At 35.6% G+C, this 26,778-nt stretch overlaps 2 protein-coding genes and 1 non-coding gene across 13 annotated transcripts; 1 reads left to right on the forward strand and 2 right to left on the reverse strand.

Annotated features, from left to right (window-relative positions):
* Positions 1-840: 840 nt before the first annotated feature.
* On the reverse strand, positions 841-3,440 carry LOC108206546 (type IV inositol polyphosphate 5-phosphatase 6-like). Of its 11 annotated transcripts, none has more exons than XR_001804147.2 (7): positions 2,951-3,434; positions 2,824-2,864; positions 2,290-2,378; positions 2,172-2,201; positions 1,480-1,791; positions 1,203-1,341; positions 841-1,104 (listed from the first exon to the last, which is right to left on the reverse strand). XR_001804147.2 is itself a non-coding variant. In XM_064087280.1 (6 exons), exons 2-4 carry the CDS (start codon positions 2,392-2,394, stop codon positions 1,545-1,547), a joined length of 396 nt encoding a protein of 131 aa, XP_063943350.1. In that variant the 5' UTR covers positions 2,395-2,864; positions 2,951-3,440; the 3' UTR covers positions 841-1,104; positions 1,203-1,341; positions 1,480-1,544. The 11 variants fall into 11 exon arrangements, 1 of the variants encoding a protein (XP_063943350.1); XR_001804146.2 differs by having other exon boundaries at positions 1,480-1,805; XR_001804145.2 differs by having other exon boundaries at positions 1,480-2,201; positions 2,951-3,439.
* Positions 3,441-10,042: 6,602 nt separating this feature from the next.
* On the forward strand, positions 10,043-25,614 carry LOC135150521 (uncharacterized). Its single transcript, XM_064086862.1, has 7 exons — positions 10,043-10,139; positions 15,626-15,719; positions 16,356-16,511; positions 16,614-16,915; positions 16,970-17,319; positions 18,155-18,331; positions 25,585-25,614. The coding sequence occupies exons 1-7, from the start codon at positions 10,043-10,045 to the stop codon at positions 25,612-25,614; spliced, it is 1,206 nt and encodes a 401-aa protein (XP_063942932.1).
* LOC135150969 (small nucleolar RNA R71) lies at positions 15,811-15,917 on the reverse strand. Its single transcript, XR_010289427.1, has one exon. It is a non-coding gene; the product is annotated as a small nucleolar RNA R71 (small nucleolar RNA).
* Positions 25,615-26,778: the final 1,164 nt, after the last annotated feature.

Consider the following 26,778-nt stretch of genomic DNA (forward strand, 5'->3'; position numbering starts at 1 on the left):
TAACAAAACCAGATGTTCTTCAGATGCTCCAGATGCTTCCAGAAGGAGAATACCAGCTCAGTGACAGCTCATATAACTGATTGTGTCAGTTAGTTACATAACAGAATATTCTGTTATGATCCAAAGTTAGTTAGTAGTCTGTTATCAGCACTGTATATAAACACTAGTCTAGTAGTCTTGTAGTTTAAGCTTTCTGTTAATACAATGCTCTCTTCAGTTTGTTCTTCATCTTACTCAAGTTACATTTTCATACTGTAAACTTTAACAATCTTTCATGTTTCTGCTCATCTTTTTTAGTCAAGTTTGATATTTACATACATTATGTGTGTGTTTTATTTACACTCACTACTAGAAACAGAGCAATAGACATCGGTCTGGAACCGATGTTAAAAAAATTTAGAAGCGATGTCTTCGCATGTGTAGAGAAAGGTCCAGCTTTTTAGACATCGGTTCACAACCGATGTTAAAGATTCACCTAGACAACGGTTCTAACTTAGACACTGATGTCTTTTTTTTAATATTTTACATTTTAACACATGATCACGAGTTCAATATTAGTTTATCTTGTAATTTCAATCAATTTAAGCATGCGATCCACAAGTGAAAAAAAGACAAAGACAACGTATATGCAAATCAGGACGTTGTAAATAAGTACTTTTGACATCGGCTATTATCTGGACTGATGTGAACAACAATATTAAACATCGATTATGTAGGCCTATATTTGGGATCTCTTTTGAGCTGTTGTTAAAGATATAATTTAACATCGGTCATCTTAAATCCAGTTGATGTTATATCTTTGATAAGACATCAGTTCCTTGTATATCTCACACTCAGAAATGAAAATTCAAATACCCAGAAGCAATATACCAAACCAAATAACTAGTATACAAAAATCAATATACCAAAACCAAAGTTGCATTCAATTGGCCAAGTACATTATCTAATTCATCTAATTTCATGCTCCTAAACATAAACTGTACTTGAACTGCATTTTGTAATCATCCCCAAGTATAAAGTCATCCCCAAGTATAAAGTCAGATCTCTATTCCTCCATTATCTTAGTATATTTTGTTCAGTAGTGTTGTCAAATTATTATTCATCCTGCAAACAGACCAGGGAAAGGCAAATTTAATCCTACAAGTATATTGAGAGGCTAAAGAGTGAAGTAATGAAACTGAACATTGCCTTAATATGTTTACCTAATCGACTAGAATTACCACCATGCCTAATGCATGCATCGATGTGTCTTGATATGCTGCAGAAGACTTCTGGTAGAAGAATATTAAAGATTTTGGTATATGCGAAGCCAACTCCAGGATATGCTCATAAGGTTGAATTCTGGAAGTAGAAATGAGGAGAGTAAGCAAACGGATCAATCTTAAATTTAAGTCTATAGCTCCATTCAGTAAAAATAACTAGACAATGCAATTAAAACAAGGAAGTTATTTATGTTGCTTACTTTTGTAAAAGTATTACCTGAAGGGATAATATTGTTGCATCTCTGCTGAAACGAGTCCAAAAGATTTTGCATGCTCTCGCACTCAGTATTGTTCCATATCTCGGAAGAAATTTAGTTCCCCGTATCCATATGAGTATGGCAATAACTCTTCCACCTCAATCCTGGAGCTGGAACAACTCATTCTTCTTTTGAATCTACTATGGTTTATAGACTCAACCTCAGCCAGAAATATGCTGTAAACTGGTCTATGATCTGAGAAACGAGACTCACCACGAACATAAGACATTTGATGCAGACCTCTACCATACCACAGTATGCGATCACAGAACCTAAGTTTCAATAGCTGAATGTATGTTCAGAGTGCATTACATATTGTACAATTGCAATAAATCATAACAGATTGTAATTTTAATTTGAAGCACATTATCCAGCAGTATGATGCACTACTATCAAAAGAATAATGTAACATCAAAAACAGAAACCAATTTCCTAGCCAATGGATCATCTATTGTTATCAAATTTATACTTGAAAGAACCCTTAGTCTATAGAACACCGGAATATATTATATTAAATTCAGCAAAAAGTTAGATATCTGTGCATGTACAGACGATTTATCCACTCTACAACAGAGCTTCAAATTCATTTTGGCTAATAAAATATTTGAACTGAATGCAGAAAACTTATTGCGGAAAGTGAAATATCACTTACAGCTTCTTTCCTGGAAGTACCATACTTGCTCTGCATATGTAGAATGACCCCGTTCAATGAATTAGAGTAATCATACATCAATAAAATACACTGAAGAAATATTAGCTATTGCATAGACCTTCATAGAGAACTCAGGCACATCTAACAACAGCAACTTCGCGTCAAAATAATGTGACAGGGCTTTTGCAAGCATTTGCTGGTAAAGTTCTAGAACAGAAGACATAAACAAGCAATAAATCCAAATCAGACAGAAATTCGATTAATCTGTAATATAGATACTTCCTTTCACACCACTGCAGGGCATGACAATAAGATTGTATGGAGTAACAAAAAAACAGCTCATGTTAATACACAAAAGCTTCCAAAAATTGTGAACTAGAGTGCTTGTCAACTAGGGAATACAATCAGATTTTTTCACATCAACTTTGGCACTATAAGAGTTTGTAAATACATCCAACAATTAATAATATTGAGCTAATTTTGATCCAAGAACCTCATAATCCTCAATGATCCAGATTTGCAAAAATATTCAATCTTTAACAAATAAGAACCCTAGACGATTTAATTGAAAATCAAAAGCCAGTATAATCATACATATATACAAAGAGTAACTGATCAAAAGTAGAAAATAGAGAGATTTGAGAAAGAGTACCTTTCGTAATTGGTAAAACCCCCAACTCAAGAATAGAAACCCTAACAAGATCATATCGAAAAATGAAAAACAAAGTCAATCAATATATACACAAACACAAAATATATGATAATGAAAAGGGAACCACCTTTTAGCCAATTTATCAGGCGCCGGAGCCTTTTTACACTGCTATTATTAAAACCACCATCGAATCGAGACTAAGAGAAGACTCATCGAATGAATTTCTATGCTTGTGAGTCCCTGAGTCACACACAATCCGTGACCCGACCCATGACCCGTCCATTGAAGTCTGCAACGATGTCGTCTAATAGGAGGTCGTCGTCTTCGAAACGGAAGCAGATCTCGAATTGGGCTCGGTGGTGGTAGGTCTGGCGAGTTGGTAATTCAGGCATCTGGTTGAAGTCTAGCATGGGGTTAAAGCTTGACGAGAGAGAGAGGAGTGCGAGAGACTACGTGTGAGAGAGATGGAGAGAGAGAGAGAGAGAGAGAGAGAGAGAGAGAGAGAGAGAGAGAGAGAGAGAGGGTGTGGACAGTGAAAGGAGGGGGAGGGAGAGGAGGGGGGAACGGGGAATAAAGTTTTGGTTTAGGAAAAATTCAAAATTTTGGCTGAGGAATGGAATGTGTATGTATGTAATGAGGTACTTGTACTTTTAGTTGTTTTGATTTTATTTTCAAAAAATTTTGATTAGACAGCGATTATGTTTTAAAACGATGTTTATAGATATTTTAACATCGCTTAAAAATCGATCGATGTTAAAAATATTTTTGACATCAGTGCTTTTCCTAGCCGATGTTAAAACGGTGATGTCTATTGCATTATTTCTAGTAGTGACTTCCATCTCATCTAATTGGAATTTACAAATATTGTAGACAAATTTGATGTCTTGCACCCAAATTTCATTGAGAATCTAACTTTGATGAAGGCGACAATCCAGAACAGAGATCACCTAGCGCTAGCAGCCCCAATGTTGAACATTTGGCGAGCCCTGCGGGACATTAAGGTGCTCTCAACTTGTAAATGAGACTGGTTCCACACGAATGTTTAAACATAATGAATGTGGCTTTCGAAAGATAAGCTATTGTACTTGGGTGATGCTTAAGTGCTATTTAAATCATTCAAGAGAAGGCCCAGACTTCTTACAAATTCGCTTTATCAAATCCTTCTGGTTTGTCCTGGGATTTGACTAAATTAAACTAACATCTTCTTGTGATTACTAGAAAAATAAAAATTAATATCACTCTAGTAAACAAAATCTACAATCCTCTAAAGGGAAGATTTACTTGTTGATTAGATAGTACGGGCAAAAAATGAAGAGTGGAACTCAACAACTCACCTGAAATTATCCTAGTTCGCGGCAAATCGCCCTCCTGTAATGCTCTCAAAATTTCTTAAATAAAAAAGAGACCTGGGTTGACATAGGATAAGATATACGGTGAGGTGGACGGTCAAGATAAGGTGATGGGTTTGTGATATTGCATCATATGATGACATATGTTAGTATAGACGTACCCTAGCACATACCCCACTATGGATCTTTTGAGGTGGGTAGGATCCAGATCACTATCCCAAGGCCTATTTTTTGACCAATGACCGGATAACGCTGATGGACTAATATATATTTTCAAAAAATCACTATGATCCATATATTAACTTAATCTTGGATTCAGTTTTATATTTATCAAATGAGTTCATGTATGTGAGCAATCTGTGAAATTGTGATTAAGTTAATATATGGATCATAGTATTTTTGAAAAAAAACATTAGTCCATCACCGTTGTCCGGTCAATGGTCATGTAATTAAGCCTTGGGGGTAGTGATCTCGTCCGGCCCAACTCAATTGATTTGTACTGGGGTATATTTATACTAACATGTGTCGCCATATAGTGCAATCTCACCAACTTATCACCACATCCTGACCGTCCATCTCTCCATATATCGATCCTATGTCAACGCATGTCTCTTTTTTATTTAAGAAATTTTGAGAGCACTACTGAAGGGCGATTTGCGGCGGACTACGCTTCTTTCCGGTGAGTGGGCGAGTTCCATTTCCTTTTCGGATCAGTTTTTGTCTGTACTATTTGATCAACAAGTAAATTTTCGCTTTAGATGATTGTAGATTTTGTTAACTAAAGTGATGTTTATTTTTGTTTTGCGGGACATCACAACTAGATTTTAGCGTAATTTAGTCTAATCCCAGGACCGGTAGGAAGGAATTGATAAAGCGAAAGTGTAGAAGCCTGGGCCATCTCTTGAACGATTTAATAAATATAAATCCAATACTTCAATTTTATTTATGTAATGTAATAAGTATATTGATTAAGTTTCTAAACCTGCCAGATAGTGTGATAATGTAAATTTTCTGATCAGTTTTACTTGATTGTTTCTTTTAATTTACTATTAAAATCTAGCACACAGTACATATCAATTGTTTGATATCTAGCTTAATATGAAACTAAATCTTGACTTGATGAGATCAAGTAAGGAAGTAGCGGTGTATGATCTGCGACTTGTAAATATTAACTGAATGTTCTCGAAGAATGTAATTTGGTACAAGAACAAATTAGTGTGACATGCTTATAAATAGAATGTGTTGTGTAGGATTAAAATCAATTTGGTTAACTCCTCTTTTTCTTCTCTGTGTCTCCCTCTGTTACATTGCTGGTATGTAAACCCGAATTTATTTCATAGTAGTGTGAAATAGAACATCATCCTTAATACACTAGTCATACTTCACATGTCATTGTATCGCTTGTCTATTAAGAATTATAATGTCTGTGAATGCAGTTGCTTTTACGAATGAAACATGTCAAGCTTTCAAGTGTGCAATTTAAATAATTATTTTGGGCTTACTAATAGCTGCCCAAGTCAAGCTAATATTCTTCCAACTAGGATAACCAATTATATGCTTCGTGACCTGTTATTTCGTAAAGAAGTGTTGATTTAAGTTATATTAGTTACTGCGATACTCTGTACACAGTCACAAACATAACCAGCATTTGGAGCATGTCCACCTTTTTATTGTGAATATATATGGAGAAAATTAATTCTAAAGTCCCTGAACTATAGGCACTTTTTTTTCTGAGTCCCTGAACTATAAATGTCAATTCATAAGCAATTCAACTCTTGATTTTTTCCTACTTGGGTCCTCCCGTTAGATTTGGTTTGACGTCGTTAGTTTTTCTGGCGAACTTGGTCGGAAAAGCTCAAATCCGATGAGCTCGAATTTTCCGACGAGGCTAATTTGAATATTAAAAATCACGAAAATTATATGAACATGCTCATAATCACACGATCTATCAATCTACATCATTATAATTCGAATAAAAGCTATTAAAATGAAAACTAATATTCAACTTAAAATTTGAAAATTACCAAACTAAATTTTGATGGTATAGATGGATAGGGGATTGAAAAACGAGCAATTTGATTACTCAAGCTTCAAATTTGGATACCGGAATCACCTTCAAAGTCATCTTTGATTCTCATGAACTTAATAAGAACTAACGGCGTCAAACCAGATCTAACGGAAGGACCCAAATAAGAAAAAATCAAGAGTTGAATGACTTATGAATTGACATTTATAGTTCAGGGACCTAGAAAAAAAAGTGTCTATAGTTCAGGGACTTTATAATTAACTTTCCCTATATATATATATTATATAAGAAGCTATAAAAAACCATTTTAGTTGTTAAGCGATTTTGGTAGGTAACATAACTTAGACATTCATCAGTATATGCCCTACTTAATTTGTTTACTACACAAACCTGAAAGAGGTCTAAGTACAATGAAGTACCACTTTTTTGACATTTTTGATTTCTGTGTGATCCTTCAATCAGAATTATTGGATAACGTATGCTTAAAATTTATGTTTAATTATGATGCTAACGAAAAAGAAAATGAAGACTGGAAAAAAAAAACTGGTTTCATGCTGTCAAAAGATGTGGACAGTAAAATCTTTTCTGTGGATATCCCTTTTTTCTTTTTGTACATGTTCATTTAAGTTGAATTCCTTCTACAAACTTGTAAAGAGTACTAGTAAATGTCTGAAAGAAGCACAAGGAAAACCAAGATATTTCCAGTCTGACCATTATGTATTCTGTGGTTATTAGGAAGAACAAGAGCTTGAGAGAATCAGCCCATTTTTTCAACGAAGGCAGAATGGAAGGGGTTGAATGGCCTTCCTTGGCTGCAATAAAAAAGGCATTTTGTAATAATGTTCTGAGGTGGATTGGCGATTTTTTTGTGGGGCGGTTGATAGTTGACTATTCCGGGTAACTATGTTTTGAATTTGCTCTATGTAAATATTATAAATTTTTTCTTGAAGTTTTGGAGTTCCTGGTTTGGGGCATCAAATCCTTACGTAGTAAAAATCAAAAGTGTGGCTAAATCTCAAGTCCCAAGAAGTGCATGTATACAGCAAATTAAAGAATAAGCACCCCTTGGAAGGGAGGAGAATATAGTCCTGGCTAAATCTCAAGTGAATAAAGTCAATTGGTTTTGCTAAAATAGATGGAGTTATTGCAATAATTTCCAAATACATCCCACTTTTGAATATAAATATGACTAACTTTCAAAGACCCTGCACTCAAGTAATTTTTCATACATTTTTTAATCATTTTATACTTTCAAGTAACTATGTTCTGAATTTGCTGTATTTGAATATTAGAAATTGTGTCTTGAAGTTTTGGAGTTCCTGGTATGGGGCATCTGATCCTTGGTATGGGGCATCTGATCCTTACATAGTAACATACTCCCTTCGTCCCAAAAAGATTTAGCTGGTTTGACTTTCACTGAGATTAAGAAAAAGGTAATAAAAAAGAGTAAATTTAGTTGAAAAGTGGGTAAAGTGGTGGGACCTGTCAAAATTTAACAATAGATTTGAGATAGTGGAGGAAGGTATATATTGCGTGTAATAGTGTTTATTTAATAAAAAGAGAGTAAAAAATTGAGAGGTAGTGTGTGTAATAGTGAAAAGTAGTGTTCAAAAATAATAAGTATAATAAGTTCAATCTTTTTCGGACATCCAAAAAGGAATTAGGGTCAATTAAAATGGGACGGAAGGAGTATAAAAGTGTGGGAGACTAAAGTCTTGGCCAAATCTCAAGTCCCAAAAAGTGCATGCATACAACAAATCAAAGCATAAGCAACCCGGTGGGGGGGGGGGGGGGGGGGTTGAATAAAGTCTTGGCTAAATCTCAAGTCCACAAGAGCATGTCAATTGGTTGTGCTAATCACTTTTGTGCTAAAATAGCACCTTCTTTCCAATGGTTGGTTTCAAATCTTGTTTCACATTTAAACAACTTCCATATACATACCGCATTTAAATATAAATATGCCTAACTTTCAAAGACCCTGCAATTTTAATACTTTCTTATACATTTTTTCATCATTTTATGGTTTAGCAATTATAGATCCATCTATCTTTTGTTCTAAATATTGAACAAACTATAGCATTGTTCTATTTTAGAACAAGATATAGAATACCCTTGGAGTAGGTAATTTTAATTTTTGTTCTAAAATATAAATATAGAACAAGATATAGCACACCATTGGACTTTCCCTAAGGGATTCTACCAAAAACATGGTTTAAATATACCTCACTCAGTTAAAATTTTAATCTAAAATTAATGCTACCTACTTTCTTTTGAAGTATGCATTACGTATATACTTGTGCCCACCTAAACTAGAATGCTATTGTAAAAGTATCATATGCCAGTTCCTTTATCAAGTTCCTGGGAAGTTAACAAATATGTTTGGTTTGTGGTGTAGGAATTTTCGGTGCCCGGGTGTGATATAAGCAAGTTTCTATATTATGCATGTGGGGAATTCCAATTTCCTAGGAAGTTCCAGACTTCCAGTTTCCATATAGCGGTCAACCAAAAAATCTTTCAATTTGCTAGAAAGTTTAAATTCCTAGAGATTTACATGTTAACCAAACTACCTCTTATAAATCTAGTTATGGTACATTAGGAAGATTACATTCTTACTAGGGAACGTTGAAGTTCTCATTTCGGAAAGATGTTGAGTATGCACACTCTTAATCCAGTTCTGATTAAAAAATTTAGATTTTAGTGGCCTTAACCGTCAGTGAATTAGCTTCCAGTAAGCTTTATTATCTTCTAATGTCTAGCTGCAGAACTTTTTACTGTACTGGCAAAAGGAACAATCCTACTCTAGTTTCTCCTTTATGTGTTAAATCAAGTTCTTTTAAATCGTGCAAAGGATGAATCTGTCTTTAAGAAACATCTGTAAAAATAATGCATTCTGTTTTCAACAAACTACTAAATCTTTCTAGATAAAATTCATTTGAATGGGCATGCTCAATCTAGCTTTGTGGTGAGTTCTTCGTTTCTCTATTTGTTAGCAGGAATGCTCCACGAACAGTAAAACAAGGAAGAAAACGGAAAGGACTTGCAGGAGATCGGGTGACTCAGTTTGGGGAGCTTGGGGAATTCTTCCTACTGAACTTCTGGTGTCAATTTTGGTTAAATTAAGTATCGTGGACTACCTGTCATTTAGCGGTGTTTGTAAATCTTGGAGGTCTGCATCTATTGATTTCCGCAAATATTGTATGATGCACCAGCAACCCCTAGTTGTTGTTCGGCCAAAGTATTCAAAAAAATCTTGTGTATTGTACAATATGTTTGATATGAAAAATTACAAAACAATGCTACCAGATTTGCCTTGCAAGAAATTATTGGGTTTCTCATGTGGGTACCTGATTACAATCGACAGAAACTTAGGCTTTTGGCTCATAAATTAAATGACAAAACATGAGCTGCGTTTTCTCGTCCTTCCTGGACATATGGGTGGCATAAACTGCTTTGAATTTTCTGCTCTCCTCTGTCGGTCCGCTCGGCTTTCAGAAACTTTCATGGTTCTTTTCTCTCAGACAGAAAATTATATATTGTTGTCCAAAAGTGGCGGCAGCAGTTGGCAGAGATATATTTATCCGACACAGAAGACAAGATTGCAGATGTGAAGATTTTTTATGGCAAAATCTTTGTTTTGACTTCATATGTACGTTTTGGAGAATTTAATCCGAAGGCAGGTTCTGTCCCGAAGTTCTCCAAAATCAGCATCCCTTTCCCGGTTTCATCTGATACTTTTTTGAAGTTGGTGGCATCAGACAATAAGCTATACATTACTGTAATAAATTGTTATCCTTATCCTGCATTGGACCGACATCTGTCATTATTCGAAATTGACCACGAGACAATGGATAGAGCAACACAGATTCATGACTTGGGTGCAAAATCTTTATTTCTTAGTTGGTTCAGTTCTGCTGTCGTCGATACAACTGGTTGGGGAGCAGGTAACTGTGTCTGTGTTCTTCACTTAGGAAGTTTCAATGCATGTTCTTTCTTTAAACTGAATGGAAATCTGCTAGGAACAATTCCTGTCGTTTGGGATAGTCATTCATCTCCATATTTTTGGTATTTTCCTAGTGAAACTTGGTCCATCAGTTGTGTCAGTGATGAGTTTGACGCATGATCACTTCTAAATCTCATATCAGTTTTTCTCATTAAGTCTGTAGTTTGTATCTTCATCTTTCATAATGCAACTTTGTACTAGTTCCATTTTGAAAACTTTTATACATTGATGCTGTAACGCATTGGAGGCACCAGAACTCAAATGTCATTTTCTTTATTTCTTATTGACACCTTGTTTGTTCGTGTATAAGACAGATTCTTTGGTGAAAAATTCCCAATTTGAAGCTGCACTTTCTGCAGTTTAATATAGTTATATATTTTTGTTAATCAAAGTTTAATTTATAGATGATTACTTCGTTTCTGAATTATTGTAGTGACAGATAGATGAGTTAATTTTCAAGGAGCTGCAGTTTCTCGTTCGAAAATGATTTCTATAATTTCTGAATGAAGGGCCTCCAAGTTTGTCCTTCCAAACAAACTGATCCTCTTTCTCATCAAATGAGTTCCTTCTGTCCAAAAGCTAATATTATATTATATTAGTTTGAGTAAAACTAAGTGGAGGTCCGAACCGACCTGTTTGATACTGGATAAAGCAAATCTTGGTTGATCTCAGTTTGCCTTGTTACACTGACGTATTAGAACTGATACCTACATGTGCTCGATTCGATCTATTTCTTTATCTCCCCATGCATCGTATGTTTGTAACAATATGGACAGAATTTTCAACTTTACAACTAATCCAGACTTTCCAACAGGGACGAAGCTACATAGGGGCCAGACGGGGCCATGGCCCCCAGGGTTTCAATAGTATTATAATTTCTATTATATAATTCTGAAAAAAATTGTATTTTATCTATATATTTATATAAATATAAAAATTTGGTCCCTCTCAAAAAATATTTGTTCGCTTCTAAGAAATATTTAACATTGTAAAATAAAGTTTTCATTCTTAGATTTTTCTAATTTATTGTATTAGACCAAATTTAAAAATAAAAATAAACAAAAATATGGATATATATACAATTATATTATTTAAAAAAATTGATCATAAAATGTGATATGTGATAAATATTAATGTAAATATGGTTCTTTTTTTAAAATAAGAATCTTTGGTGAAGGTCTTATCCAAAAAACTTATATCTCACTTCATTTCTACATTTTCATAGAATAGTTAGTCCTCGTGCATTATCAATTTATTATTTAATATTAATATTGATCTACTCATATTCAATTTAAGTTTCCAATGGAGATTGTATCTCTTCACAGGTGCATTCTACATTCACATGCATAATAATATACTATATAGTCTAATTGATCGATTTTCTTTATAAGCTGGACAAAATGATTGGCAGGGCTTAAAAGCCCATCTTTGGACTTACAAGTCAGTAACACATTCGTATTGTTTGCGTAAAAAACTGATCAATGAACTTGAGACTTATAAGACAGAATATGAGAAGTTAGAAAATCTCAACTTTTTTTTAGTCTTATTTTAGAAATTTCATTTTACACGAAAGTAAAGGACCACTTTAAGAAATAATTTAGAATAATTTATTATTATAATAATAATTTTATACCCTGTAAATATAAAAAAATATCCAAACATATACATTAAAAGTTAATTTTCATTTTATATAACTTTTTACGTTTAATCAATTAACACATCTTTTACAGCCTCATTATTCTCGTACCTTTATCAGAGCACTTCCACGCTTCTGCCATTTCCACAATCCTACGAGATGATCTGAATACAGTCCACCCACCATTTATTTTTTACAGAGATTTCTCCTGCTTTTTTTCTCTTTCTCTACAATCTTCTAAGCTCTAGTTTATCTTATATATCTTATTTAAATGGGCAAGGAGCATTGCTTCTCCACTTCTGTAACCACATGTGAATTTACAGCTTCTAAAAATCATCCCAATATCCCAACACCATAGAGGTCGGTCTGGAGTGCTACATGTCTGGAGAAATAACAGAAAATAATTTGTATAGCTAGTAATATATGACACAGAGTCTAAGTACTTGAAGCAATTCTCATTTTAAGTCTAGAATACAAGTGGCTGGTATGGTTGTAAATACTAGATCACATAGTTGGTGATTCTTATTTCACGTGGATCTGGTATAAAAAAACATCTAGAGATTCCAAGGGAAGCAAAAAATGGTGTGAAGAAAACAATAGATGCTTAAAATAGAGAACGAACTAATGCCTCCTTCGGGAATCTCGATCGCTGTAAAGTGAGATGTAAAATTACAAGCAACACCTTACCTGGACAAAATGCATGTAAACCATACCCCTAGTTCTCATCTCCAACGCTAAAGATGAAACTGTTAGCTAAAATATCATTATCTAAATTTTTTTGAGCCTGTAAGGATTTTTGCTCCGGCGGGTATTAGCTAAAACCATTAGCTATATTCAAAAAAATAATTTTAAATCTTAATTACAAATATACAATAAAATAATATATTTCGTTTTTATTCTATATTATTGAAAACAAAATAATATCTTTAATAAAAAATGGTTAATTATAATATTTAGCATTTTTAAATTATTATATTATAATTTTTTAAAAATTTGATTAGCAATAAAGTAACAGTTTCTCATAATATTACATAACAATATTATTTATAAAAGAAACATAAATAAACATCTATACTTGAAATAATAATAATAGAACCTTAAATATTTCAAGTTAAATATCGTAAAAATGATTTAAGATGGAATGTGATATGCTATAAATTTAAAAATAAAATTTAGAAGGGCAAAAATCAAAGTTAAACTGAAAGACTTTAAGCTAATTATCTTTTGATAGAAAGGGTTTGAAAGAATTAAAAATAAAAAATTAATTATTTTTTTATTTAATACAAGTGAATAAAAATATAATTAATAAAAACAGATATACCGATACTATTCTAATAATAAAAACTTGAAAAAACTAATTAACAAAAACTACTTATATCATGTAAAATATTTACTAATTTTCTTTGTTATAAATACACAATATATAAGTCATTATATTAGTTTAATTATATTATTTTTATTATATATTTTTTTATAAATATTTTTACACTTTACAATGCATAAAATTAAATTATAAAATTAAAAAGTTATACAAATATATATGATAGAATTATAATATTATGATAGATATATAATATAAAATACACACCTAAGTTGGAGTAAAGTTAAATTTTAAAAGAAAATGACGTGGATATGATATAGATCAGAGACACTCGTTCAACAAATGTAGCGTGCTAATTTCTCGGCATCTAAAAATATTGCTAAGGGGTTGTTGCTTTGGAGTGGTGGTTTTTTCACATATTAGGTATATGAGTTGTCACGTAGGTTTTAAAGCTAACAGGTGACCTGCGTTGGAGATGCTCTAACAACCGCAAATTGATAAGTGGTATTTATACACACTTATAGGCCTTCATTTCCACTTAAATTGGTTGGTTGTACTTAAGTGTTTAGTGTTTTTTGATGTGTTTTTATTGTTTTTCTGTGCAGGTCACGAGTTGAGGTGATGAAGTGAATTTCTATCATTTTAGGTTGGTTTTGGTGCATTATTTGCAAGAATAGAGAATTATGGATTCACCGCGACTTGGGATTTTGTGGGTATATCTTCTACAAACCCTCACGAGAGCACACTCGTCCACTAGAGCTATCTAGGGGTTTAAAGGGCTTGTTGCATATGCTAAATGCAACCGTGATCACCTACGGAAGTGGTACTAGAAGCGAGGAAGGACATGCATGCGAGAACGAGCGAGAAACGAAGAAACGAGGCCACAGTCACAGACACTAGCGCGCCCGCGCTAGTGCCAAGCGCGCCCGCGCTACATGATGACTAGCGCGCCTGCGCTATACCTAGCGCGGCCGCGCTCCGCAGAAACTCCCTGGGCCGATTTTTACAGCTTTTCTGATGGATTTTCGCAGCGGTCGAGGCCCGGTTGACTTAGTCAATGTAATTTTTATTTCTCGTGTGTAAAACCCTAGCCTCATAGTCGTAGTTAGAATATCGGAACAATATCATAGCTAGTTTTCTTTTGTAATAAAACACAATATCAGTTGTATTGGATCGTTCTTTGCGAGGAAGTGACAGTTTCGAGCAAGATCGTGAACATCAATTCTGTAACGTGTGATCCTTATTATTATTAATACAAGCATTTTTATTCCAATTACTTATTGTTTTTATCTATCATGTTTTCATTAGAACCCATGATGTCGATTAGTTCGATTATGAACTAACCGCCTTCATGGGATTCTAATGGATTTATCGATGTAATCTAGTAACGATTATAATTACGTGATTTTGTGACATATGTTGATTGCTTTGCATGAGCCGTGCTTATTCTTCTTAGGAGCGTAGCTAACTTCTAAGCTGTTTGTTAATTCTTTCTGAAGCGAGAGTGGATGATTGAATTTAGAACTATGCCATGTAAACATAGGATTATGTGAAAGAAACATAATTTGTGGTAGACTTGAACTATTTTTATCACCCTGTGTAATCACGATAGATGACTTGTTATTAAACCTCTCTGCTTACACTACCGCTATAGAGATATAGGGTCTGAGCTTTGTTGGTGTCCATGAGATTTCTGTCTTAATTGCGGATTTTGATTGGTATGATATGTGTGCAACGAGAGTTGGCATGTATTACTTTCGTGTTGTCTGATTAGGATCAACAATCGCATGTTAATCAGTAATTTCAATTCTAGATGAATTCGATAATGAAATTAGAATCCCATGTGTTTTCCTATTCTGAATTTGATTAGTAAATTTAATTATTAGTATAAAAAGAACCCAATCCTTGTTAATTGTCTTAGCAGTGATAATTGATCATACATTGTTGCATAGGTGCGTATTCTTAATTCACCAGTCTCTGTGGGATCGAACTTAATATATTACTTGTGATCACGTGCGCTTGCGTGTAGATTTTTGCGAACAAGTTTTTGGCGCCGCTGCCGGGGACTCGGTGTTAATCAATTAGTTTATGTACTTGTCATCAGTGTGCATTAAAATTCACTGACTAGGATTCTATTCTCTTCTCACTTTTCTTCTTTTCTTTATTTCAGGTACTTGGGTCGCGTTTATGCAAACACGTTCTCAGACCCGTAAGAAAGCAATTGATTCATCTTCATCTTCTTCTTCTGATTCTGAAACAATGACAGAACCTGAAGCACAACCAGACAGTAAGGCATTGAAGGACTTCTCTATGCCAAAAATCGATGATATCCAATCAAGCATTGTCAGGCCTGCAATCGCAGCCAAAGCCTTTGAAATCAAACCAGGAACTATTCAAATGGTGCAGAACTCGGTACAGTATGGGGGTTCTCCTACTGAAGACCCTAATATGCATATACGGAATTTTATAGAGATCTGTGACACTTTCAAATTCAATGACGTCTCTGATGAAGCTGTGAAGTTAAGACTTTTCCCATTTTCACTGAAGGATAAGGCCAAGGGATGGTTACATTCTTTGCCTTCTGGTTCGATTACTACATGGGAAGATCTAGCTCAGAAATTTCTCACTAAATTCTTTCCCATGGCAAAGACTGCTGCGCTACGAAATGCTCTATCTCAATTCTCTCAACAATCAGGAGAAACATTCTGTGAAGCCTGGGAGAGGTACAAAGAGATGCTAAGAAAGTGTCCCCACCATGGTATGCCGGATTGGATGCAAATAAACAGTTTCTACAATGGTCTTGGACCTCAATCCAGACCTATGCTTGATGCAGCTTCTGGAGGTGCGCTATGGGCTAAGAGTTATGAAGAAGCTTATGATCTTATTGAAATGATGGCAGCTAATGAATATCAGAACCCTACTCAAAGACTTACTCAAGGGAAAGTAGCCGGGATTCTTGATCTTGACACGTCTACAGCTATAGCAGCTCAACTTAAAGCTCTCACGATGAAAGTCGACTCTCTGGCTCACCAAGGAATTCAACAGCCAATCATTATTTGCGAATTATGTGCTGGTACTCATGCTACTGATCAGTGTGCCATTTCTAGTGAATCAGCACAATTTGTGAGCAACTTTCAGAGAGGTCAACAACCTGCTCCAGCTACTTATTACCCTAACAACCGAAATCATCCTAATTTCAGCTGGAGTAATAACCAGGGGTATAACCAACCTCAACAAGGATTTCAACAGGGACCTAAACAGTACAGTCAGGCTGGAAATTCACAACAGTATGCACCTAAACAACCATATCACACTCCCCCGGGATTTCAGAATCATGGGCAATTAGCTAACGAAAGGTCTGACATGGAAGAGCTAAGGCTCATGTACAAGAGTCAAGCAGTAACTTTAAAAGCCTTGGAGACACAAGTCGGTCAGTTAGCTAACGCTTTACTAAGCAGACCACAGGGGAATCTCCCTAGTGATACAGAGGTACCAGGTAAGAGGGACCCTAAAGAACAAGTTCAATCCATTACGCTGAGATCTGGAAAAACTACAACAGGGCCTACCTTAACATTAGTACAAGATCAGGGTGATGAACCGCAAGAAATTCCAGCAGAAGTTCCTTCAAACACAATTGGCACCAACCCTACTGTTGAAAAGGATAAGGCTATTCCTGCAGCTGCTCCGATGTCAAAACCAGTATATCCACCACCTCCATTTCCTAGGAGGTTAAAAAAACAGCAGCTGGATAAGCAATTTGGTAAATTCCTAGAAGTATTCAAAAAGCTTCACATCAACATTCCATTTGCTGAAGCACTCGAGCAAATGCCTAGTTATGCCAAGTTCATGAAGGGTATTCTTTCAAAAAAGCTAAAGCTCGAAGAGCTAGAGACCGTGGCTTTAACGGAGGAATGTAGTGCTGTACTTCAACAGAAATTACCACCTAAACTTAAGGATCCGGGAAGCTTTACTATTCCTTGCACTATCGGGAAGTTCTCTTTTGATAAGTGTCTATGCGACTTGGGAGCTAGCATCAATCTGATGCCTCTATCTATCTTCACACAACTTGGCCTGCCAGAGCTCAAACCAACAAATATGTCTTTACAGTTGGCTGATCGTTCGATCACACATCCGAGGGGTATAATTGAAGATGTGCTAGTCAAGGTTGATCAATTAATATTTCCAGCAGACTTCGTGATTCTTGATTTTGAAGAAGACAAAAGGATTCCTATCATCTTGGGTAGACCCTTCTTAGCCACCGGGCAAACATTGATCGATGTCCAAAAAGGGGAACTTACAATGAGAATACAAGATCAGACGGTGTATTCCTAATAAGGAAGTTGAGGGAGTTTTGCGCGAGTGCCATTCCACTGGTTATGGAGGCCATTATAGCGGAGAGAAGACAGCAAAGAGGGTACTTCAAGCAGGTTTTTACTGGCCAACTCTGTTTAAAGATGCTCATCAATTTGTGTTGGGTTGCGATCGATGTCAACGTACAGGTAATATTTCTAGGAGGAATGAAATGCCTCTTAAAATGCTTCTGGAAGTTGAAATATTTGATGTTTGGGGTATTGACTTTATGGGACCATTCGTTTCGTCTTGCAACAACCAGTATATTCTATTGGCAGTTGATTACGTGTCTAAATGGGTGGAGGTGAAAGCCTTACCTACAAATGATGCTAAGGTGGTTTTGCAATTTTTACAAAAACAAATCTTTACCCGTTTCGGAGTCCCTAGAGTAATTATCAGTGATGAAGGCTCTCATTTCTGCAATCGGAAATTCACAACCTTGATGACGAGGTATAATATCAATCACCGGGTTGCTACTGCTTATCATCCTCAAACAAATGGTCAAGCGGAAGTGTCCAACAGAGAGATCAAACGCATATTAGAGAAGGTGGTTAATCCTTCTAGGAAGGACTGGTCTTTACGATTAGATGAGGCTGCTTGGGCTTATCGAACAGCTTATAAAACACCGTTGGGTACTTCTCCATTTCAGTTAGTGTTTGGCAAGGCTTGTCACCTACCAGTTGAGTTGGAACATAAAGCTTATTGGGCCCTAAAGAAGTTGAACTTCGACTTGCAATTAGCTGGAGAGAAACGAATGATGCAACTCAATGAGTTAGAGGAGTTTCGCCTCCGTGCTTATGAAAATAACAAACTCTACAAAGAAAAGGTGAAAAGGTTGCATGATCAGCGGCTGATACAAAAATCGTTTGTGGTTGGTCAATTGGTGCTATTGTATAACTCTCGGTTGAAGCTGTTTCCAGGGAAACTCAAATCACGCTGGTCAGGGCCATTTACAGTCAAGACGGTATTTTCCCACGGTGCAGTAGAAATCTATGCAAGATCACCGGATGAATCATTTAAGGTTAATGGTCAAAGGTTGAAGCCTTACTTTGGCGGAAATGTGAATCGTGAGGTACAAACCACGATTCTTCAATCGGAATCGGAGTAATTCTGGACTTCACGTCGAGCTAACGACGTTAAACAAGCGCTTCGTGGGAGGCAACCCACGCATTGGAACCACATTGTACCATTGTAAACCTCAAAAACACAAAAATCGAAAAATTCAGCCTTCGGGGTCAGACACTAGCGCGCCCGCGCTAGTGTCAGCGCGCCCGCGCTAAGTTTCACGGCGCGCCCGCGCTATACTTAGCGCGACCGCGCTACTGACTGCCGGACCAGCGGATTTTCACCCAAAAATTATTTTTTTTTTTTTTTCGTTTTTAAAAGCCCACAATCCTAATTTTGCATGCCTAGCCCGAAATACATCCCATAAAACCCTAACTCAACTCTCCAATCCTTATATAAACACAAAACACATACCCAAATCCCATTATAATTCTCTAAACCCTAAATTATATATACACATCCATACACACAACCTTCATCCAATCTTTCAATTCCAATACACATACACCTCTTGCAACTCTAATCTCTACCAATGGCACCCAAAAGAGCCCGAAGATCACAAGGAACGAGCACCCAAGCCCCCGCATCTAGCGATTCTTCCTCGATGGGTGAAGTTGAGTTCACCTCGGATGGAGCACGAACCGAGTTCCAACGGCTTATGAATAAGTCGATAGTTAAGGAGAGGGGATTCTTACCCACGGCGGAGGATGGTGAGCTCTTGAACATGATTCAAGAGCGGGGTTGGGAATCTTTTTGCGAGGCTCCGGAGGCGGTTCCCTTGGCTATTATTCGAGAATTTTATGCTAATGCCAAGGAGAATCGAGATGGATTCACGGTGGTACGGGGAATCCGAGTTGATTATAGTGCGGAGGCGATCCGCCGAGTTATTGGGGGGCGTGCCAGGCGCCGTAATGAAGAAGATTGGGTGGTTGAGAGGATTGGGCGTGCTAAACGCCGGTTTGATGATGATCCAGTTGATCTTGATCGATTGGTGTATGATTTGTGTGTGCCGGATACAGCTTGGAAGATGACACAACCTCCTTTACCGGCACATGTCTCTTTTCCAGCAGCCGGGTTGAACCGGTATGCGAAGGCGTGGAACGCCTTCATATGTGCCAACATCATGCCATCTTCACATGGGCATGAGGTGACAGTGGAAAGAGCTATTCTGCTCTTTGGGATTGTCTCGGGCAAGTATATTGATCTGGGACATGTTATTCATCAGGGGATGCTGAGGTTCTTACAGGGAGGAACCACTGGTGCCATTCCATATGGCACAATTGTGACGAAGCTTTGTCGATCGAGCGGTGTTCGTTGGCCATCCAACGAGCAATTACAGTTGCCAGGAGCACCGATTGATCATTCGGCAATCAGCCGGATGACAGAGTGGGATGGAGGAGTTCCCCACCCTCGAGGCCTCGGGTACTTATATGATGAGATGCCAGGGGGACGTCCAGCTTTTGTGAGGAGGGAGCAGCCTAGAGCTTCTGGAGCTGGTACTTCACAGACGGAGAGGAGCTCCGAGCCTATGGGAGATGTTCATTATCGCCGATTAGCGAGACGGATGGACGCCATGCATGACATCCACCAGAGGTTTGCTTTTGATATGACACAGGCTCTAGGTAGTGCTTTTCAGGCACAGGGGGTCACAGTTCAGTGGCCAGTATTCGGAGCAGGGATGCAGTATCCTCCACCTGATTCACCTCCAGCAGAGGAGGGGGAGGACTCGGACTCCGAGTAGGTATGTGGGTGCTCTAGCCTTTTTATCACTTTCAATGGGGACATTGAAAATTTTAAGTTTGGGGGTGGTAATCTAAGGAAGAGCATATTATTAGATAGTTTTTTTTTTATTTTTTTATTTGCATGTGTTAGTTAGTTCATGTAGTTCACGTTTTTTTATTTTGCTTTGATTATTTCTCACGTTTTCTTTCTATTTTTCTCATATTTTCTTTATTTTTACATGTTTAGTGATAATTGTAGTAGTTAGTATCACGAGCATTTGCATGAATTATGAAGTTAAGCCAAGCTAATTGCCTATGATGAGTTATGTGCGTAGTTCTTGATTAGTAGTTTCAATTGCAATGCTAGGTTAGTACTTGGAAACTGCTTGTGTTGGAAATTGTAATTCACATATGTTCTTGAGATAGGATTTAGACGAAATTCCATGAATTCTAGGATTGAATTGAACACCCTTCAGCTTAGGTCTGTAAATCTTAAGTTTGGGGGAACTGAGGAGTAGATGTACCTTTCTAAAAAGAAAAAAAAATATAGAAAAGAAAAAAAAATAGTAGTAAATAAATTCACTTAAAAAATAAGTGGTAGAATTAACTAGGTTGAGCTCATTAGTACTCGAGTAATTAAGTCTGAGGGGACTTTGTGCCTAACAACCTAAAGCCCTTCGTGGTTTGGGATTGTTGACCCAACGCTCGCTACATGGGTACTAGTGCATAAATCTTTAGGGATCTCAACCATTGCACGGTTAAATAAACCACTAGAATAGAGTGAATAATTGGTGTGTGAAGTCTTGTGGTGTTCGTAACGCATTTACACTGCGAAGCGCTCTGACCTTAGACCGAGCAATTAATCACCAATAAAAAGAAAAAGAAAAAAAAAATAGTAAATAAAATAGAAGGGTGTGGACATTCTTTGGGACCTTGGCTTTTAGTTGGACTTGAGTGACGGGGTGTTAGTTTATAACTTTTACGATTCTTGATGGGGATTCTGTGGGAGTAGTAGTTTTTGTCTTGTCTCAATAAAAGAGCATGCTTGCACACACGGGCACTCCACACTTGTAAATAGAAGAGTAATTGACTTGGTAGCGAGAGAGATGAAAGTCGAGAACATTAGCACAATCTGAGGTATTAAAAATTTGCAAGGCAATTACTTCATAGTTCACTCATTCATCACGTAGTTGCATTCATGCATTGCATTGTATTATTGTATAGTGTCGTTGACGCTTGAGGACAAGCATCAGTTTAAGTTTGGGGGTGTGATAAGTGGTATTTATACACACTTATAGGCCTTCATTTCCACTTAAATTGGTTGGTTGTACTTAAGTGTTTAGTGTTTTTTGATGTGTTTTTATTGTTTTTCTGTGCAGGTCACGAGTTGAGGTGATGAAGTGAATTTCTATCATTTTAGGTTGGTTTTGGTGCATTATTTGCAAGAATAGAGAATTATGGATTCACCGCGACTTGGGATTTTGTGGGTATATCTTCTACAAACCCTCACGAGAGCACACTCGTCCACTAGAGCTATCTAGGGGTTTAAAGGGCTTGTTGCATATGCTAAATGCAACCGTGATCACCTACGGAAGTGGTACTAGAAGCGAGGAAGGACATGCATGCGAGAACGAGCGAGAAACGAAGAAACGAGGCCACAGTCACAGACACTAGCGCGCCCGCGCTAGTGCCAAGCGCGCCCGCGCTACATGATGACTAGCGCGCCTGCGCTATACCTAGCGCGGCCGCGCTCCGCAGAAACTCCCTGGGCCGATTTTTACAGCTTTTCTGATGGATTTTCGCAGCGGTCGAGGCCCGGTTGACTTAGTCAATGTAATTTTTATTTCTCGTGTGTAAAACCCTAGCCTCATAGTCGTAGTTAGAATATCGGAACAATATCATAGCTAGTTTTCTTTTGTAATAAAACACAATATCAGTTGTATTGGATCGTTCTTTGCGAGGAAGTGACAGTTTCGAGCAAGATCGTGAACATCAATTCTGTAACGTGTGATCCTTATTATTATTAATACAAGCATTTTTATTCCAATTACTTATTGTTTTTATCTATCATGTTTTCATTAGAACCCATGATGTCGATTAGTTCGATTATGAACTAACCGCCTTCATGGGATTCTAATGGATTTATCGATGTAATCTAGTAACGATTATAATTACGTGATTTTGTGACATATGTTGATTGCTTTGCATGAGCCGTGCTTATTCTTCTTAGGAGCGTAGCTAACTTCTAAGCTGTTTGTTAATTCTTTCTGAAGCGAGAGTGGATGATTGAATTTAGAACTATGCCATGTAAACATAGGATTATGTGAAAGAAACATAATTTGTGGTAGACTTGAACTATTTTTATCACCCTGTGTAATCACGATAGATGACTTGTTATTAAACCTCTCTGCTTACACTACCGCTATAGAGATATAGGGTCTGAGCTTTGTTGGTGTCCATGAGATTTCTGTCTTAATTGCGGATTTTGATTGGTATGATATGTGTGCAACGAGAGTTGGCATGTATTACTTTCGTGTTGTCTGATTAGGATCAACAATCGCATGTTAATCAGTAATTTCAATTCTAGATGAATTCGATAATGAAATTAGAATCCCATGTGTTTTCCTATTCTGAATTTGATTAGTAAATTTAATTATTAGTATAAAAAGAACCCAATCCTTGTTAATTGTCTTAGCAGTGATAATTGATCATACATTGTTGCATAGGTGCGTATTCTTAATTCACCAGTCTCTGTGGGATCGAACTTAATATATTACTTGTGATCACGTGCGCTTGCGTGTAGATTTTTGCGAACACAAATCCCATACGAGTTCAAAAAATTACTTGGCCTGTATTGCATAATCAACACTATATCGTATACAAATTCATCGTTTCAACAACAAAAATTTTAATAAAATACATAGAAAGCAACTAAGCACCGAGATAGAGAAATTGCCTCTCAAGAGTTGATCAGCAAAAAGCTTCATCATCCTCTAGTGCCTAAAATTTGTATTATTTTTCAATCAACAATTGCGTATTGGAGAGGAGAAATCCCATCACTTAGCACTTTCAGCGCATTAAGGGAGCGGAAAAATGATAAGATAAAGCTTATTTAATCTCCATTAGTGTGATTCAAGTTTATTTGGTGGTTCAAGTCTTTGGCTTCTCCCAAGAAGTTAATGTGTAGGCTAAAGCAAAGCCAAAATATCACTTTTTAACTCTTTTTTTCTACAAAAATATCATTTTTAGATAGATGATCAAAAATATATATTCTCAAAATAGATATCACATATAAATTTAAATTTAAATTTTTAAAAAGACAGATTCCCATTTTCAGAATGGCTAACCCCAATATTCATTCTAAAAATATTAACTTTTTTAAATTTTATTTTTTTATTATAAAAAATATCTTATCATATATAACAACACACAATGACCAAACATATATAGCATCGTTTATTCAACACACAACACCATCACCTACATTATGAATTATCCCTAAAAAATTTATAGATATTAGATAATGATAAATGGGTCACTCATTCTCAAAACGACAATAAAATAATATTTTGAATCATTAGTTTAAAAAATGGTATGTAAAAGTATGGTATTTTTGTATTTTTCTCTGTAATTCCTCTCTTAATTTTTAAGGTAGTAAATGACAACTTTTAAGAAGAGGCAGTCAGGCTGCACTGCAGATCCCCTTCCCTTCCCATGTTGAGTACTACCTCATTTCTTGAATTTGTTAAATACAATTCTGATACGCATTTTCAAAATGGGTATCAAAATGATGGTAAAAAAACACGAGTATCAAAATGTATGCATTTTCAAAATAGGTATCGCTTAGAAATCAATATTTTTTAATTTTTAAAAGGACTGATTCGTATTCTCAAAATTGGTACTGAGATGCTCATTCTTAAAATAATAACCTTCTTAAAATTTTACTTTTTATCATCAAAAATATCTTATCATATATAACACCACACAATTACCCACACATATATACCACTAGGGGTGTACACGGTTCGGGTTGGGCGGGTTAGCGGAATTTGTCAACCCAACCCAATTAATTCGGGTATTCAAAATTCCAACCCAAGCCGAACCGTATAAATTTGCAACCCAAACCAATTTGTAGTACCTCGGTTTGGATCGGATTGGTTTGGTTTGGTTGGATATTATAAATTTGTAACACAAACATTTATATTTGTTTGATATTTAAATAGATAAATTTAAGACCACAAATATATTTAAGTAGCAAACGAATATAGTATTCATGTTTGTGTGCTCTTAAACAAGCATAGTAATAAATTTAATCTCATATTCTCATTCATACATTTAATCTCATATACATTCAAGTAGCAAACAAAAATTATTATATTGAATTTAAGGAGCACACAAATATAATAAACTAAATAGACTAGACTAATATGTGATGAGTTGGATAAATTTTATATGCTTTCATACTTTTCAATCGGGTTGGGTTGGATCGGTTTACAAATACTGAAACCCGTGTCCAACCCAATTAAATCGCGTTAATACTTTTTTGGGTCCTGTTCCCTGACAATTGATTGTGAGGGAACATTTACACAACACACTGTGTCCCAGTTGTTGGATCGACGATCCAACGGCTAGGACAAAAGGAAAATTTTTTAGATATCCGCTGTAAATAACCGCGGACACCAGGTCTTTCCGCCTGTTTTTTACGCGGACACACAGGGGTATCCGCTGTTAATAACAGCGGACAACAAAGACACATGTATTAACTGTCAAAATACTAGATCCTTCCTTCTCCATAAAACTGAAATTATCATTATTACCTATACATTCTAATATTAATATTTTATTATAAATTTAATTGTTATTTTTCTAAGATTTTTTATTGATTGACTAATTTTTTTTTTTGTGAATAATTAATATATAATTTTTATTCTTGTCACATATTATATATTAATTATAAGTATTATTTATTTTTTGTCTTATATAAAATATATTTAAATTTAATTTATATAACAAAAATATAAAATGCTACTTAGACAATGTATGTTTTTTAGACGTTTTTCTTGTTTTAAAATTTAAATTAATATAAAAGAGAATAATATTTATGTGGTATATATACCACAGAATAATATTTATGTACCGAAAAGATCGAATGGGTTTATACCAGGCGGCAGCCCTACAGAGCCCCTTTCCCCTGTTCAATATCACCTCTCTTCTTAAGTTTGTTAACACGAGAGACCATTTGTGCGGAATCTTTAATCTATGGATTGGGATGTTTTTGTGCTGGAAATTTCAGATGGGAAAAAGGCTTGTGTATATGGTATAAACCCATTCAATCTTTTAGGCTCCCTCTCATTTCTAACCAATTTATTCAACCACTTTTCAAAACTAACCAGTTTTTTTTCGAGCTTTCAAAACTAACCAGTCTAAATGAGGGGAGAAAACGCGACCTGAACGAAAAACTTTTTACAGCACGGGTCGCGCTTTGAAACAGCGACCCAAACACAAAAAACCCCGTTGAGGTCGCTGTTTCAAAGAGAGACCCAAACACAAAAAACCCCGTTGGGGTCGCTCTTTCAAAGAGAGACCCATGCTGTAAAAAGTTCCATATGGGTCGCCCTTTGAAAGAGCGACCCATATGGGTTATTTTAAAAAAAAAAATTCAAAAATCGGAAAATATTATTTCAAAGGGCGACCCATATTATTTATATTATAATATTTTATAATATAATTTATATAATGATATAATATAAAAATATTTTATATTATATAGTGATACATTATTTGTGATATTATATTTTATATTATTATATTATGTAATGATATAATATAATATTATAGATTGTAATATTATATTTTTTAATTTAATTTAATTCGGAAATATTTTTTCCTTTATCTAATTTTTACCTAATATTTTTTTATTTACCTAATATTTATAGTTTATTAATTATTTATCTAATATTTAAAGTTTTATTTACCTAATATTAAAATGTGATGCAGAGAATTATTTTTTGAGGAGTGTGCAAATAATTTTGATTGTATGGTCACATCTAAGGCAGTAGGTTTTTTAGCTTTTTATTACAAAACATTGATTTAACACTGGACAAAGCTGCCAACTTCATTGAAATCATTCAAGAATTCAATAAGCCAGCCTGTTGTTACTGCTCAAATATTCACTTTTTTGCTGAGAGGACGTTTTTCTGCAAATCCATTAAGTAGAGAAAGCAATCTGCATCAAATATTCAAGCCTGTTTGCAATTATGATTTTTTGAAAAGTGTGCATCATCTGTTTGCACTTATGAGCTCGTTTAAAGTCATGCAATTATGTGTTTTTAAACAGTGTGCAATAGCTTTTTTCGTATTGTCACGTCCTCACATTTAACACATATAGCAGCATGCAATAATATCAATGGATTTATGCAGTAGCTTGTTCAGAGAATCATTCATTACTTTATTGCTCATTGATAGATTGACTGCATACCAATAAGTG

The sequence above is a fragment of the Daucus carota genome, chromosome 2 (assembly GCF_001625215.2).
Source record: "Daucus carota subsp. sativus chromosome 2, DH1 v3.0, whole genome shotgun sequence".
NCBI lineage: Eukaryota > Viridiplantae > Streptophyta > Magnoliopsida > Apiales > Apiaceae > Daucus > Daucus carota.

What these genes read in the sequence shown, in the direction of transcription:
- LOC108206546 (XM_064087280.1), bottom strand. Translation starts at nt 2,394, where the DNA reads ATGTCTTCTGTTCTAGAACTTTACCAGCAAATGCTTGCAAAAGCCCTG. An exon ending in TGCCTGAGTTCTCTATGAAG is followed by an intron (nt 2,202 to 2,289) that starts GTCTATGCAATA and finishes CTACATATGCAG; the next exon opens with AGCAAGTATGGTACTTCCAG. An exon ending in GTACTTCCAGGAAAGAAGCT is followed by an intron (nt 1,806 to 2,171) that starts GTAAGTGATATT and finishes ACATACATTCAG; the next exon opens with CTATTGAAACTTAGGTTCTG.
- LOC135150521 (XM_064086862.1), top strand. Translation starts at nt 10,043, where the DNA reads ATGGATAGAGCAACACAGATTCATGACTTGGGTGCAAAATCTTTATTT. An exon ending in GCAGCTGGATAAGCAATTTG is followed by an intron (nt 16,916 to 16,969) that starts GTAAATTCCTAG and finishes CATTTGCTGAAG; the next exon opens with CACTCGAGCAAATGCCTAGT. An exon ending in TTGAAGATGTGCTAGTCAAG is followed by an intron (nt 17,320 to 18,154) that starts GTTGATCAATTA and finishes TCTCCATTTCAG; the next exon opens with TTAGTGTTTGGCAAGGCTTG.